Source organism: Corvus kubaryi, unplaced genomic scaffold (assembly GCF_017639235.1).
Source record: "Corvus kubaryi isolate FWS band 111438036 unplaced genomic scaffold, C.kubaryi_AGA036_p1.0 137, whole genome shotgun sequence".
NCBI classification, from domain to species: Eukaryota; Metazoa; Chordata; class Aves; order Passeriformes; family Corvidae; genus Corvus; species Corvus kubaryi.
Window position 1 is genome coordinate 9,924,668 of NW_024580671.1, and position 15,500 is coordinate 9,940,167.

At 42.0% G+C, this 15,500-nt stretch overlaps 1 protein-coding gene across 1 annotated transcript in view; it reads right to left on the reverse strand.

Moving 5' to 3' along the window:
- LOC121659469 (collagen alpha-1(I) chain-like) overlaps window positions 1-15,500 on the reverse strand; it is a 162,549-nt gene that overhangs the window by 22,757 nt on the left and 124,292 nt on the right. Inside the window, exon 7 of the mRNA XM_042017565.1 lies at window positions 607-639. Within this exon, the coding sequence (XP_041873499.1) occupies window positions 607-639 (33 nt within the window). The remainder of the gene's footprint in view (window positions 1-606; window positions 640-15,500) is intronic.

Sequence of the window (15,500 nt, forward strand, 5' to 3'; positions counted from 1 at the left end):
GGGGTTTTAACACAGGGCAGGCTGGGAGAAGCAAATGAAGTGGATTGTAACTGCAGTGATTGACTGATTTCATGACATCTTGTGGCTTGCATTTTGTTCAAAGTGTTAAAAAAGAATAATACTATCCAACACAAAAAGTTCAAATGTGTTAGTCTTTATGACGGATCCAGTCTAGTTACCAAGTTCAGCCTACTATATTTTGTGGATTTAGAGAATGCTTTAGAAAAGAAGAGAAATGGGTTTTATGCATATGCCCCTCCTTGCTGTAATGCAGTTCCCACCTATCCACATTCAGGACACACAGAGATATTACATGCTGGGCTCACACCACGGAGGTGTGCGTGTGTGTCTGCATTATCACTGCAAGGTGGCCAATGCAGAAAGAGGACAATTCTGAGCAGGCACTGTCCATTGCTTCCTCCTCTCTTTCCCAAGGGCTAACGCATGAATTGTTCTGGTGGTTGTGCCCAGCAAGCCAATAGCTGTTCCCTAGCTCATATGATTGATGTATTTCCCTTCTTTCTTTACAGTAAAGGAGGCCAGTTGAAATACTGAAAAATTATTTCACTTAAAGTAGTCTAAAGAATTTAAATTAGTTTTTCTTACCTGAGCAGGCTTCTTTTGAACCACTTGTTGAGGCTGAAAAGTAAAACAAAGGCACAGTGAGAAACAAAATTAACTGAGCACTTAACTGTGATTTTACAAGCGCTAGGAAAAATATTTTCAGCAATAGAAATAAAACACAGGAAAAGCTCACATTCAGAAATGGAGACATGAACATACCCAGCTCTCACACCCAGCCTCTCCTATGCATATGTACAACTTTGCTCTGAACTACTTCACATTACTGTGGATGAAGAGGAGTATGTTAAGTTTGCACAATTAAAACCAAGGTGAAATCTAGTTTAGCATGTTACATCTTTCAGCTCTTCTATGGTACTGCTGCCTTAACTTATCAGACCATGGGACTGGCCTGATTTTGTAACTAGATTTTGTTGTCTCCACTGCTGCTGCTCTCTTGTGACACTCTGAGCTGTGAGTGGAGTGTCCTGCTATGGGGAAGCCCTCCCCCCTCATCCAGAGCAGGATCAAAGCTCAGGCAGAGAGGTGAAGGACGCATAACCCCATTACTGTGCCACAGCTTCCCACTTGACCAAAGCCACCCTTGCCAAAATCAGGACACTGGGATGGACAGTGGTTCCAGCCCTTGGAAGCCCTGGTTTGAGACCTTCAGCTGCATGACACTGTGTTGACCCTTGCGAGGCTATTGGTGTGATTATGGGGATGCCCATCATTGGTCGGGTTGGGGGTGTCCACCTGCCTATGCAGGACCTGGTGGCACAGCTGTGGATTCTCAGCAAGTCTCCCTCCTGGCTGCTCACACCCAGGACTGGGAAACACAGTCCTCACATGAGTCAGGAGACCCACCAAGGTCATCCCCACCTGGGAGAAAAGGAGTACCAATTAAGGAACAAATACAGACGTACTTAAAATACACCACCACTGCCCAGATGATGTGATGACCCTTGTGGGTGCTAGGAGCAGCACAGAACAATAAGACCACAGATAAATGATGAAATCCTGACACAGAGAAGACAAAAAGGCTTTTCTTACTTCATTGGGACAAAGTTGCTGCCTGCCCCCTCCCCCAGATTTTCTGTTTTCAAAGTATATGAATTGCACCCAATGACTTTCTTCCTGCCCTTCCTTCCTGCTTTTTCCTAATCCCAGCCATGATTTTAGTGCCTTGCTTGGGCAGAAGCCAACATGCCATCCCTCTGCATGGCCAAAAACCTAATTTTCATGACAGTCCAGTGGGAAATAACTGGAATATTTCTGAATAAGCAGTTTAGTGTAACTGGCCTTCCAGAGCAATATTTCAGTGGGAAGGATCAATAAAAATGTAAATTAAATGTAACTGATTCAATTCAGACTGCCCACCACAAGCGTCCCATTTTAACAAGAGATGCTTTGTTTATTTTCAGTCTTTTTCTAACTCAGTGGAATCCTACTGCTCTTATATTTTCGTATGTAACAGGCTCCAAGTTCTGCTCTCAAATAAATATGAGAGAAAAAACTATGTGATGACTGGGTCTGTCTTTAAACTTCAGGGTGGACCCTTTCCTTTTCCATTAAATTCCGTTGCAATGGAGAAACTATTATTAAGGCACATATTTTATTGATGCCTTCTCCAGGTGGACTGCAGGCCCTGAACTCATTAATGGACATTTTCTGCCCTTGGACAAAGGAATGATTTCTTTCAAAGGAATCTCTCATAATTACAGAACTCATTGAGCTCTTCTGTAATCTTCCAATAGTGTTTTTTCACTTTATTTTCTTTTTTTTGCCTGTTGATTACACCTGTACATGTGTTTACTCCCAAACCACATGAAATCCACAGACTTTTTAAAGGCTGACTGTTTTCTCCAGCTCAGAAATCCTCATATATTTTTGGCTGTGCACTCTATGTTCATGTGACTCTCACTCACTATAGCTCAATGAAATCTTCTGAAAGAGCTGCCAACTCACCAAATTTCCCGTGAATTAGGTCCTGACACTTCCATGAGAGGAAAGACAATGTCTGAAACAAGGCCAGCTCTGGCTTTCTGCCTAATATGTGTCACAGTAATTTTACCAGCTGCCGTTCTACATAGCAGTTCATACTTTTCAGACCACCAAAAAGCCCCTTGAATACTTTCAGTGATAGCTGGGGCTTGAGCTGCCAGCATGTTTTCCCAGCCTCTGGCACCCAGTGGCTCTGGACTGGACCTAGAAAGTTTTTGTGTGTGTGTTTGTTTTGTTTTGTTATTTTTATGAATGGCTTCCACAGGGGACTTGACTCCAGCACAACCCTATCCAACCATTCATAAAAAGCAGAGGGAAAATATTGTACTTTGCCCAGTTGGAAATTGTCTCTGATACTGACCAAGGCTTTCAAGAATTTTAGTCATTCAAGACCTTTGCTATCGTAGTGCTTCATGTCGAGAGCTCCTTGGCAGCGCTTGCTTACTGCCGGCTGGGTTTCCACTGGACTTGGGATCTGGAGTTCAGCATATGTTATGCTTTCTCCCTTAAATGGAAGAAGATCAGCTATGCAAGCCCAGAAGCAGGGCTCAGTTCCTCAGCCAGTATTAGTGGCACACACCACTGACACGCTGGGAGCTGTGCCCACTCACATCACATCAAGGGCTCCAGCTTGTGGCAGCTGAATCACTTGAATCACCGCAAGTGCCAATTTTCAAAGGCATTGCTTTTCCTGCTTCAGCCTGGCTGAGTGGGAAAGGTGGCTGGACATATAAATACAGTAAGGTCCAGTCCTGTGAGGACTGTAGTGTCTGCTCACTTAGCTCACCCTGACCAGAAGAACTGAGGTGTTCAGGAATAACAAGAAATTTCCCAAGCATCCCTTTAATTTCTTTAACTGTTGTGGTTGTGATGCCTTTGGAACCATTTTGACACACTATAGATACTAATGCTTCAACTTCGTGTTCACTGAGCTAAGAGATCTTTTCGGGGCTTTGAAAGTGACACTTCTGATTCACAAGTGTTGCATCTGCATGTTCAATTAACTGGAAAGAAAGAGAATCTGCCTTGGTTACGGAAAAGACTGGAACTATAAAATAGCCATGGACAAGAGACTTTAAATAGGTGCTCTGGAGAAAAATAAAGTTGTAAGCAAGAAATGAGAGCTCTGAACTGTTACGTATTGTCCCTGCCAGGAGCCTGCAGAGTAAGATGGCAGAACTTCTACTCTGTCAGAGGCTCTCTCACTTATGCCAGTGATCTTAAGAGGAGCTTTGTGCAATACAGCCCTTTCACATTTCATTTTTATCCTAAGTTTGAAAAACAGCTATTGACGTTCCATACACTCAAAAGCAAACTTCAGGGTTTTTTACATCATATGCAAGTACAAGCCAACATCAGGTATCTTTTTAAAATATATATATGAGACAGAAAGAACAAGTGACAGTGTTGGAAAAATCCTATGACCAGGTCATTTAAATGTCTATCAAACAAGAAAAAAATCCAAAATGCAGCAGTATTTCTTCTGCCATGCTTAAAATATTAAGTATGTGAGCTAAGGCAAAAGATAATAATTTAAAACTTGAGGATAATATTCCTAACGTTGAAAAGGAAAAACCAACAAAATGCCTGAAAAGTTGAGTACACAAAGTTTTGATGGTTTTATCTTTGCTCTAAGTTTAGAATGTTCAAAGCCCAACTGTTTATCTTCTACATTTCTTCCACTCCTCCTCTGTCACACATCCCTCATTTTGGTTTTTTATTTTCAAATTCTGTTACTTTACTTTATGTCAATATCTTACATGTATCCTTACAGCTTATACTGGTCAAACAATTTCTTTGCTTTTTATATGAGAACAAAAGAGCAGCCTCATGTGATGAGTTCATACTCATCTTGTACCAGCAGCCTAAAGTTGTATCAAATTCAATTTGTCACACTTCTCATTCCCAGGAGTCCTTCTTGCCCTGTGACTTTTCCTAGTGTTATAAAGCTAAGGAAGGAAAATGGAAGGATAAGGGTAAGTCTATGTCAACTAGTATGAGCAATGCTGGAACACATTTTTAATGATCAGAAATAAAAGCATTGGTTTGAATGCAAATCATCCCCTGACTTCTAATCCTAAAGCTCCAAGGGCAAGCTGCACACGCACAGTGCTCTTAGATTTTGTGTTCATGCCTTCCTCTTCAAACTGAGTATTATGAAGATGTCTGACTGATGCGTCTTGGCAACAGTGACTCTTTGTTTTTTTCCAACAGCTTGACACAGATAAGAGATTTGCATGGAGGTAGCTCTGCTGGTGAGACTTAATGACCATGATGGAAACTAATACCCAGTTAGGATGACATTTATAGTGCTGACAGCTCAGTGTTGTGCAGAGATCATTAAAATAATTTCATAGGTCATCCAAACACTTGTAGTTCTAAATTAAAAGATGAGTAAAACCATATTTAGTCTTTTTGTCTACATAGCCTTGAAAAATCAGGAAGTTCATATTATACCAGTCGAAACCAATATAATCCAAAATAAATCATGTCTTACAAGCAGTTCCATATGACAGCAGAGTAACTACCATTCTGCCCTACAGCTTTAATTGGTTTGAGTCCAGCCTTTCTCTCCCTCTTTCAGCACAGAATTATACAGTGCTGGGACCAGCAGCCCACACAGCCTGCCAGGAAACCCTCACCTTCCAGCAAAAACCAGTTGCAGCTTCCTGATCATCAGCAGAAATCTTTCTGAAATTGCATGGGACAATGTGCCTGCCATTCACTCCTCAGGTCCAGGTATGCTCATGGTTTGCTTTAGTAATAATTCAAGTCAAGACAGTAGCAGAACTGCTTTTTTATCCCATCAGTAGTGAGGGGGCTTGTGTTTTGGAAGCACAGGTCATGATTTCTCCTGCCTCCATCACATGTTTGCAGTCAACTGGCAACCGTGGTGTCTGTGTATGCACACTGCTGTGGGTCATTAGAATCTAACAGCAAAACCATCTGGCCCTTAGAGTTCAAAGGAGATTTCACAGTTCTCTGTGCAGTCTCATAAAATAGGCTAATAGTAATCTGTGGAGAATTCTGGCAAAATCTGTGAAACTATTCTTTATTTTCTATCCTACTTGGCACTCCTCTGAGTTTTTAATACAAAGTCAGATCATTGCAAAAATATTTATTAGCTTTTAAATTGACTTTCCCTGACTGATGCTGGAAAAGTCTGCAACATGTCAGAAGCTGCAGAGTATTTCTATTCCACTTGCTGGGGAGAGCAGAGAGCATCAGCATTTTCCAAGTACACAAAGTGACTTTTAATAGTTATTTGACTGGCACAAAAATTTTATATTCAATTTGGCAAATTCAAAGCACACTGCTTCAAATTACTCTTTCGGTAGTCTTAAAATTCAGGCAGTGGCACATATATCCAGTTAGGTATGTATATATCCAATGGAAGTAAAGAAACTGACTTCATCAGGGTTAGGATTTCATATATTTTGTTTACAGGAAGCTACCCTCACTACAAAATATCTGTAAGCTGCTTCATTTGGAATGGTTTTATGTTCTGAAGGGAATAAAACAGTGAAAGAAATGTATTTAAAAATCAGATTCTGTTTTCTTTTATGCTCACATAATCCATTATTTCTCTGTTGCTTTGACCCAACCTTGCTCCCACAATTACTGGTCTTGACAAGTACAAATTTAATGGTTAGAACAGGAAGGGAAAACCCATAATTTTTATTCATCTGCTAGCTGAACTGTTAGTTCAAGCATAACAATATTCCAGTGAGTTTATCAAGGATATAATCAAAATTCAAAGCACAGTAGCAGTTAGTTCAGTGTTCTGGATAGATGCATAGTAGGTTATTAATTTTTATAATGTTTCAGACAGTATTGGTTACATTTCCATAAAATATTTAGGGCAGTGCAGCTTATGAAATACCCATTTAATGGGCCTTGTATCTGTGTTTCAGTACAATAAGCAAAGTTTAAATTGGTGCTCTCATCTAAAATCAATACAGCTTGTCAGCAGAAGGATCTGCTGTTGCTGACTGCTCTTCTTCAGAGCCACTGCTGCTCTGTGGGGTTTCCCTGTTACTTCATTATCATCCGTCACGCACTTGATAAGCTTTCCTCATGCATTTTGCTTAAGTTTAGTTTGGCACCCTGTGCATTTTTCTGCTAAACTATTAAAAAGTATTTTCTGTCTTTCAGAATAATTCTAGCACACAGTTCACCATTGAGGTTTCCTTGATATACACCTAAGGAAACATAAGCTGGCTCTTTTGTCTGGCAAACGTCATATGTGTCTGTCTATTTATAACTCCCTACACAGACAGACTATTGAGAAAGCCAGAGGGGAGGTTTCAGTCATTCTTAGCTATAGTGTAAAGAAAAAACCTTATATTTTAGTAGACAGAAATAAATTATAAGTTATTTGCAAAGAAACCAAGCCCTCATTATTCAGGGATAAACTGATCAGAAATTATTTAGCTTTATACCTTGCATACCTGTCCAGACAAATAACTATTGTGCAACTGTTTATCTCCAGACTATCTTGTCTGTTTGGATACAGCAACTCCTGTGTTCACCATGCATTTCTCTTGGCCCGTGTGGAAATGATTTTTGGTCATTGGTAAGCAGGCTAGATTTGAATTGATGACCTAGAGGTGGAAAGCACTGTATCACATTACAGTCTGGTTCCAACTTTGGTTTTAGAGTCTTCTCTCTCTTCTTGCTCAGGCACCTCCCACCATACGGACTGAAAATCCAGGGCAGTTTCTGCTGCAGAGGTCATTCCCAGCGGAACCAGTGCATGGAGCTGATCAGAGCTGCAGGACTGTCAGCAGTGGACTCATCTCTGGACCTGACTGCCAGGAGCTCCCAAATCCTCTCAACCTTTGCACTGATTTCCAGTGAAGTAACAGAGTAAATAGCATAGGGAAGTCCCATACAAGCCAATCTGCTGCAAAATCCACTGCTGTTTGGAAGCTGAACTCTGAACTTCAGTGGTTTTGCTCAAAATGTAACTATAGTCAGATAACACTTCTCTTTATGGCCTCTGATGTTCACTCGTCTCAATTTTAAGGTCACAAAGACATCAACTCACTCAGTAAAGTGTCCTTGTGTCATTTAGAAACCTGAAATACGTGCAGCCCATTTTCCACAATATAGGCTTAGATACAAACAAAAAATCAAATTAATCAAATAGATACAAATCAAAAATCAAATTAATTTTCAGGCCTATGAAAGCTTCTGCCAACAACAGGTCCAAGCCTAGAAGCAGGAATGGAAAAAGATCTGAAGTGGCAGTGATGGAAAACAAAGGGTAAACCACTCTGCTGGGCAGCCCTGGGATTACAGCAGTGTCCCAGCAGTATCAGGTGGTAACTCTGTCCCCGGCTATACACCTGCACCAAGGTGATGGTGCAAATGGCTATGCACAGCCCCAACCTGTCCTTCTTAAGAAAGAGGATACTGATGAAAATACAGAATGCACTTCCCTTGTCCTTTTACCACTCTGGAAAGGCAGCCATTCAAGCTACCTTGAAGGTAATGAGCTCGAGCTGAGCAGCCTGTGACCTCCTTTGGATATTTCCCAGTGGCAGCCTGTGGCATGTCTCTTCAGTTTAGCTGCATACTACAAGAGCTGCTGCCTCCAGAGATTTGCACTTCTTGCTTTAGTGAGACACATCTCAGCCAGAGGAGGACAGCGTAAGAGTGGGCACTATGGGAAGGCAGGTGCAGGAGACTGTGATCTGCCTAGAAAACCTTAATACTTCACCAACAGGAGAAAACAATCCAGTCCAGGACCTCTGCATAGCTTGTAGCTATACCACCTTTCCTCCAGACTGCCTAGAAGGAAGAGCCCTGTGTAGTGCTACTTCCTTAATAATATCTGTTGCGTGGCAGAAGATGGTGAAGGAAAGAAAGCTCCCAGCTGCACAGCACAGACAGCTGTAGGGCAGTGCTTGAGGCTCTCTGTGTTCAGGCACTGTTCAGCTCACTGAGCACAGACACAGCACTAGGTACTGGTAGCAAGAGCTATCTGCCCCCTCATCCGCACAAACTGGGGTAAGGATACAAGGGGTCTTAGGCAGCCATTTTTGCACAGCCATTTCTGCACAGCCATTTCTACTCCTTCAGGGATACAGAGCATCTTGTACAGAACTTATGTGGTCAGCCCCAGGCACAGCCCTCAGCTCCCGCAGGAGCTTCCCCTTCCCATCCAACCCATTGTCTCCCTGACCTCCCATTGCCCTGAGATGGCTGGGCAGGGTTTTCCTCCAAAGAAAAAGCACACAGGGCAAGGAAGGCAAATCGACTGTGCCTGGCTGATTTTCTGCAGCTGAGGATCTGGCCTGAGGCATTTCTCTTGAACTTCTTTGTCTGAGCAGATCCATTGGTAGCCACATGGTTGGCTGGGGATGTTTTTGTATGTCTGGAATATACAGATGTCTGATAGCTGTCTGTCTATCGAATAGATTTGATAATTATTACTGCCTCCAGGACACTGATGCTGCTGAGAGTGTCTGTCAGAGTCCAAGCAGAGACTGCTGACATTCTGGCATAGTTTCATAAAGAAGTCAGTGTCCAAAATAGAAATACATTTTCCATGTACTTGAAATATACCAGGGGCTTGGTGGCGAGCTGTTGCAATTAATCCACTTCCTGGCTTGATATATTTTGGGATCATTCTGGTGTGTGGTGTGTTAAATACTGAACTCAGTTCATATTCTCATTTTTAAATGGAAATTGCATTCATTATGTCCAAAGGCATGACTTCTAGGTCCTTCTTGCAAAGCAGAAAAACCCCCCATGGCTCCATTGCATTTCTGGTGTGATTTTACTCGTTAACAGCAATTTCATCACATGCATCATTGTGAAATCCATGCAACACAGTAGTGCATTTTAAAAGACAGTAGCAAACAGCTTTTCTTTTTTATCTAGCTAGAACCCATTTAATAAAAGATTGGGAAGTCAACATCTATCCTATTGTCAATATCCTGTTGTCAGCCTCTTAACAGCAGCAGAAATATGAATAGCGTCTGAGTACACATGCTTCCCTTGGTCTGAAAGAGAGAGAAAAGAGGGGAAGAGAGGGAGGAAGAAAGAGATTCTGCTCTTTGTAATCCTGGTGTAAAGTTGGAGTTGTTCTATTTACATCCCTCGACAGACTCTGAATTTAACCCAGTCTAGGAGAGAAGAATTTGACTGTAATTTTGTAGGACAATTACCAGACTGTCTAGCTATAGTTATTTAATAGTCTTTTAGAAGCTACATGTGACCTAAAGATCCTATTTGTTGCTTGGATCTAACAACGTGAACATCAAAGGTATGTGTGTAAGGTATGCCTGCAAATCCCCTGCAGATTTTTTCATAATAGTACTGAAACCTGACACCACATCAAGAATGCAGCGCCTGGAGCACCCTTCTACAGCCCCACTCCCTTGTAAAGTTTAACGCGGTTTCCTTGCTCCCAGAGCTCCATCCGCCACTTGGAAAGCAGCCTGCTTTCAAATGTTAGGGATGCTAGGGAGGGCTTGTGAACATTTTAGCAAATGCAGGTCATTTCAGAGAATAGGACTGATGGATATTGATCCTCAGTTCCTGAAAACTCAGCCGTATTTTGTTGCTTCTGTTGCTGAAGTGACAAAACCTAATTTTTTGTGCTGCCAAAAACACAGCTAAATCCTGTCCTTGGCTAAATTGTGTACTTAGTTTAGTCTACCAAAAGAGCTAAATGCTTCCATCTTCCAATTAGTTACATTTTATTGTGCTTGGAACCTGTGTGGTTTGGGACATGCCAAAAATATACCAGTTGGTAGTATCCGTGGCTAGGTGGTCCTGGCAGCAGAGGTGAAAGCAGCTTGCTGGATGAAAGAAGGAGGAGAGCTGGCCTCCAAATGCTGCTGTAATTGGCACAGACAGGCATACCCTTTCTGGGAATTAGGTGCACTGGGTAGATAGAAGCTTGTTTTGCAGCTGAACATAATCCACCTTGGTGAGATCAGGTATTATATCAACACCAGATCACTTACCAGCAGCTGCAAAATCATTCTAGTATTGGCAGCGATGTGGCCAAGGATACTCTGAGACGCTAGATATTGACAGGTAAGGGTGATGGTGTGAAGCAAGGTCCTCCTGCTGCTCCCAGGCATCTAAATATCCCCACATTCCATGGGTGTGACTGCCCAATCACAAGCAAGACTTTCTCTTGAGAAAGGACCCTGGGAACACAACAGTGTGCCTTAAGGCAAACCCCATGGACACCAGAGCTGCTGTGAGCTCACTGCTCTCCCAGGCCATCCCCATGGCCAGCAAAGAGGTCACCAGCTAAGGAAGGACAACAGTTGGAGGAGGAGTGAGGAAACAACAGTATTGCTTGTATCATCATGTGTAAACCTAGGAGCTTCTGGAAATCTTTGGCTAGTAACAGCACTGGAACAGTGCTGGGAAGTTTTGGTTGGGTTGCATAGTGGGAAAGATGCAAAGGGATGGGATGGAGGAATGAAAGCGGCAAGGAGAGATGTCAGGAAAGAGTGGGACCGACACATACCACTTTCCCTGTTTACACACAAATGGGAACAAGGTCTCTGCACTGACATTTATGTGCAAGGAACTGAGAGAAAAAACAGAAACACATTGTTCGTATTTCTATTCCTCCACCAAGCTCACAAGATGGCTGTATTGTTGTCATACTTTTGGCTTTTTCCATGCTCTGAAAGTGTGTGCGTTACTGACATACTTTGAGGGTTCTGTGGCATTTTTAAAGAGAGCAATTGGGAAGTTTGGTTAGAAAGAAATCTTTTTAGGTACCAGTGGGTTTTTCAGATTTTAGGATCAGATGCATTTTTGTAGGCTTTATGGTAGTGCTTCGTCTTCTCAGATCACAAAAAAGGACAGCAGAAATACAAAGGTCCTGGAGCTGTACTGCCCTGGGGAGTGGAGGATTTCACCCCACCCGCAAGGCTGATGACAGCAGGATCCACAGGAGGATGTGCTCTTCCTGAAGAACTCCAGCCATCTCTCCGCACAGCCATCCGTGCAGGAGAGGGTCTGCTTCAGCTTTTTGGCTGGATGCACTGGCAACAGGACAGCCAGGACATTCACTGTTTATAGTATGAGCACTTAAAAAGGGTGGGAGACAGTGATGGGATAAGGAGTTGCCCATGCCACTTTGCCTTTCATCACCTCTCAGGAATGTCTGCCTTTGGGGCTAATTTAGATGCATTTACATAATAAATGTGTGGCCTTTTCAGCCACATTTTTCCACTTTAATTTCTGCCTGCCCTTGCTGACACGTGCCCTTGGCAATTTGTGGTTATTTTCCTCATTCTGCACTGTAGAATTTTCCTCTATTACGGTTTTTTCTTTCATAGATAAGCAAATACATAGCTCATGAAAGTGACATAGTCTAGCTCTATTTTACTTAGCAAATACTGCGGGGTTTTATTTTCTTTTTTTTTTGCTCTCTATTGAAAAGACAATGCTTTGCTGACTTTAAACTGGTTTGCAAGCCCAAAACAGATGATATCATGAGTCTTCCAGATGCATCAGCACAGTTTCAGACAGCTTCCTGACTGACAAGAAAGCCAGAACTCTCATGAGATCTCCACAATGGGATATTATTAATAAACATTCTGTACCTCAGAGGCAACCCTTCCAATAAGTAAGTTCCATATGGCTCTTAGAAGCATGAGTCCTCCCTCTTCTTACTCCTAAGTGTGATGGACTCAGCTCTTGGGCTGGGATTGGTTGAATGGTCCCTTACAGAGGTACTAGAGGGCTTCAGGCTCAACACTAACCATGACTTAATACATGATGACAAATCTTTCACATCCATGCTCATCCCATGACATGATGATGTCTGTTTGGACCAACCGACAGACATCAGATCAGATGTCTGATGAAGAGCAGAATCTACACATCCTTGAAGGTATGGCACAGTGAAAAGGGCCTTCAGAAAAGAGAATGCAGGATAATTCTGCACTGTTGAGAATTTTGGAAGATCCAGCCTAGATTTAGGATCTTTAGATTAACCTACCCTCCCCCAGAAAACAGTTAGTCCAGTTAAAATTTTTCACAGTGACTTATAGCACTGGCCAGTAATACCTGGGAGTGCCCTTTTCCTCTGCTTGTCTCAACCATGATACACTCCAGCTACAGGGCTGCCAAGGTCCTGGGAGTCTTTAGTGTGTAGGTGTTATGTTCCTCGAAGATTAGATGCCAAGGAACCACAGAGACTTTATGAGCAAAATGTCTAATACATTCCCTGAATAGCATCCTGTACTAAGACAAATATAGACAAGGAGACTGAAGACTATAGAAATAATCACAATCTGAACCTGATCTATTAGTGAATAGTAGACAATGGCAAACTTCAAGTGAAAAAACGTGGGAAGTGCCTGGAAACCACCAGGACGATCATGTTTGTGTATCTTCTCAGTGGTACCACTCAGGTGGATTTCTTTTGGTTTTCTTTTCCTCAAGAATATTTTCCTTAACCCTCAGTGTTCCTTTAGAAATGGAAATGAACTCATTACCGGTCAGTGAGTCCTGTGTGATAGGTCATACCAATACTACTCAATTCAACATGCACTTTCCTATCAAAAGCTTAGGAATAGACAACTAAAAGCAATCACAATATTTGAATATGTAATTTTATATCTGAGTATCCTTTTCATCTCTCCAGATCCTAAAGTGATTTGCACACTTGAAGTCTCATAAGAACATTATAAAGGGATCTGTTTCACTCTGCTCTGCAAAGGAGCCATTTCTGGGATGAGGTCTGGCAGCACATTTAACAGCACAAGACAGTGTTACATACAGTTCAGACTGTATGAGGTGATGAGTAGCATATTCAGTGTACCTGGCAGGGAAGGTAGGATGTAATTATCCAAACTGGACTTTGGCTAGTACACCAGGATCAAAACCCCAGTGCCATGGGGACTCTGATGACCACAAGTGGTCAGGGCCTTGATTTTACATCTCATCTGAAAAGCAGCACCTCCAACAGCAACTTTCTTGAGTACCATACAAAATCATTCTTTCTAAGTGAATCAGAAATAAAAGAGCATCCCAGCACAGCAGCTAGGGATCCCTGGAGGTATTTACTTTGTTTCTCAGTTAGCCTGTATAATCTGATAGCTCAGAGGACACATACAACCCCATTCACATCACTGGTGTACAGACAAAACAGCACACTGCTTCTGTTCTGCAGAAACATCCACAAAGGAGTTCCAGAGAAATCAAACAGTAAGTTATGAGCAAGAAAAAACTGAAGAAGTTGACACAAAATCCACTAAGACCACATGCACAAAACTAGAAATCTCAAATTTGTTTGAGCAATCTTAGAGAATTGGACCCGGCTTAAATCCATCGTGCTGGTAGCATGAGTAGGTAGCTCCATGCAGGAGAGTGCAGGACTGTGGCAGTAAAAAAAAAAAAATCTTGGAGGTTCTACAGCGTGAGCCAATATTTATGTCATTCAGCTATAAAGTTATATATAATGTATGACTATGCTGCAATGCATGTTCAGAATCAATTTAAATCAGTTATCAGTCTTTGCTTTAGGTAGGTGCTGGTTTTGAACACACTTGAGGAAACAACATTACATATGTAAGATCATATAAAATGGATTTCACTCAAATGAGATACAAATGACACTACATGAAGTGTAGACCAGCAAACCTAATATCTTGTCTCCTTTATATGAAATCAGAAACCGAATTGTGAGTTTTGACTGACAGTAACAGATTGTCCTATTTTCAAAGAAAAATCTAGTTAGCAGAAACACAGGCATGTTTTCTCCAGATCTCATTTTAGAAGCTCGAGTGAACACCTGTCTGCCTTGCTGGACTTAAAAGTGTTAGTTAATTCATCACTCGGCTATTTTTTACTTCTTTAATAATATTAATGCTATGAATGATTACATACTATTTGCTTATGCCCTTAGAAGCAATTGAATTTAAACATTTTCTCCTATTTCCACTCTGCTGCTGCCTATTCTGTAAAAAGAGGATTTCTGCATCTTAACCACACTCAGTGACTACAGCATTAGGAAAATCAGCAACGAACATACAAAATCCAAGCCTTCTTTTGCTTGTTCCCTTTATTTAGTTCACTATGCTCTCATTGTTTTATTTTAATGGCTGGAGCTTGATACCATAATCATTTTCCTCAGTCAGTTCATAATATCAATTCCCCTGTAGGTCAGAAACAATACCTCAGGAAATACCACCTGCTATTCAGGGATATTGCAGGAAATTTGCATTTCCACTTTGTAAAGTGTTATTATTTTGAACTGACAACCTAACATTGATTTCATTATTCCAAAGTCTTTGGATCCCTGAAAGCAAGAGAGAGAACGGGTGTCCTGGCTGGCCTCCCACTAGCTTTTCATGGTCATTAACAATCAAGAGTGAGAAGACAAACAACTCACAGCTGAAAGATGTGTGTCTCACAGGCAGCTCTCCCTGTCACCTCCTCTGGAATATGAGAGCAATTCAGCTGTTTCATCAGTCTACTCCTGCTTTGCCAGCCCTCCTTTGAAGCAGGGCTGCTGCCTGAGTGCATCTTTCCCTCCTCTGCAAATAGCACTGAAGAATGGGGTGGCAGATGCAGCCAGAGGATTTATTCCTCTGAAGGGATACAGGATGCTTGAGCATGGTTTCTGCAGGGAGTTTGAAGTCTCCCATCCACCCTTTTATTCATTGGGTGTGAGAATGTGGTATTTTGGGACCATCAGCTGGCGAAGGAAAGCGGTCCTCAGTTAGATGCTTGCAAGCCTTGCCACCTTTACAACAGCTGTAGGAAGCATCCCCAAAAAACTTCATCCTCTCAGCACTTTTTCCCCCAGACAGGCATTTTGAGATGACCACCAATTCAAACCCCAGCAATTGTATTCCCTTAGCATTCTCAGCACAGCCATGAGGTTGGGCACAAAGGAGGAGACCTGTTAAGAGGGAAGCTGCAATCCTACATAGTTCTGA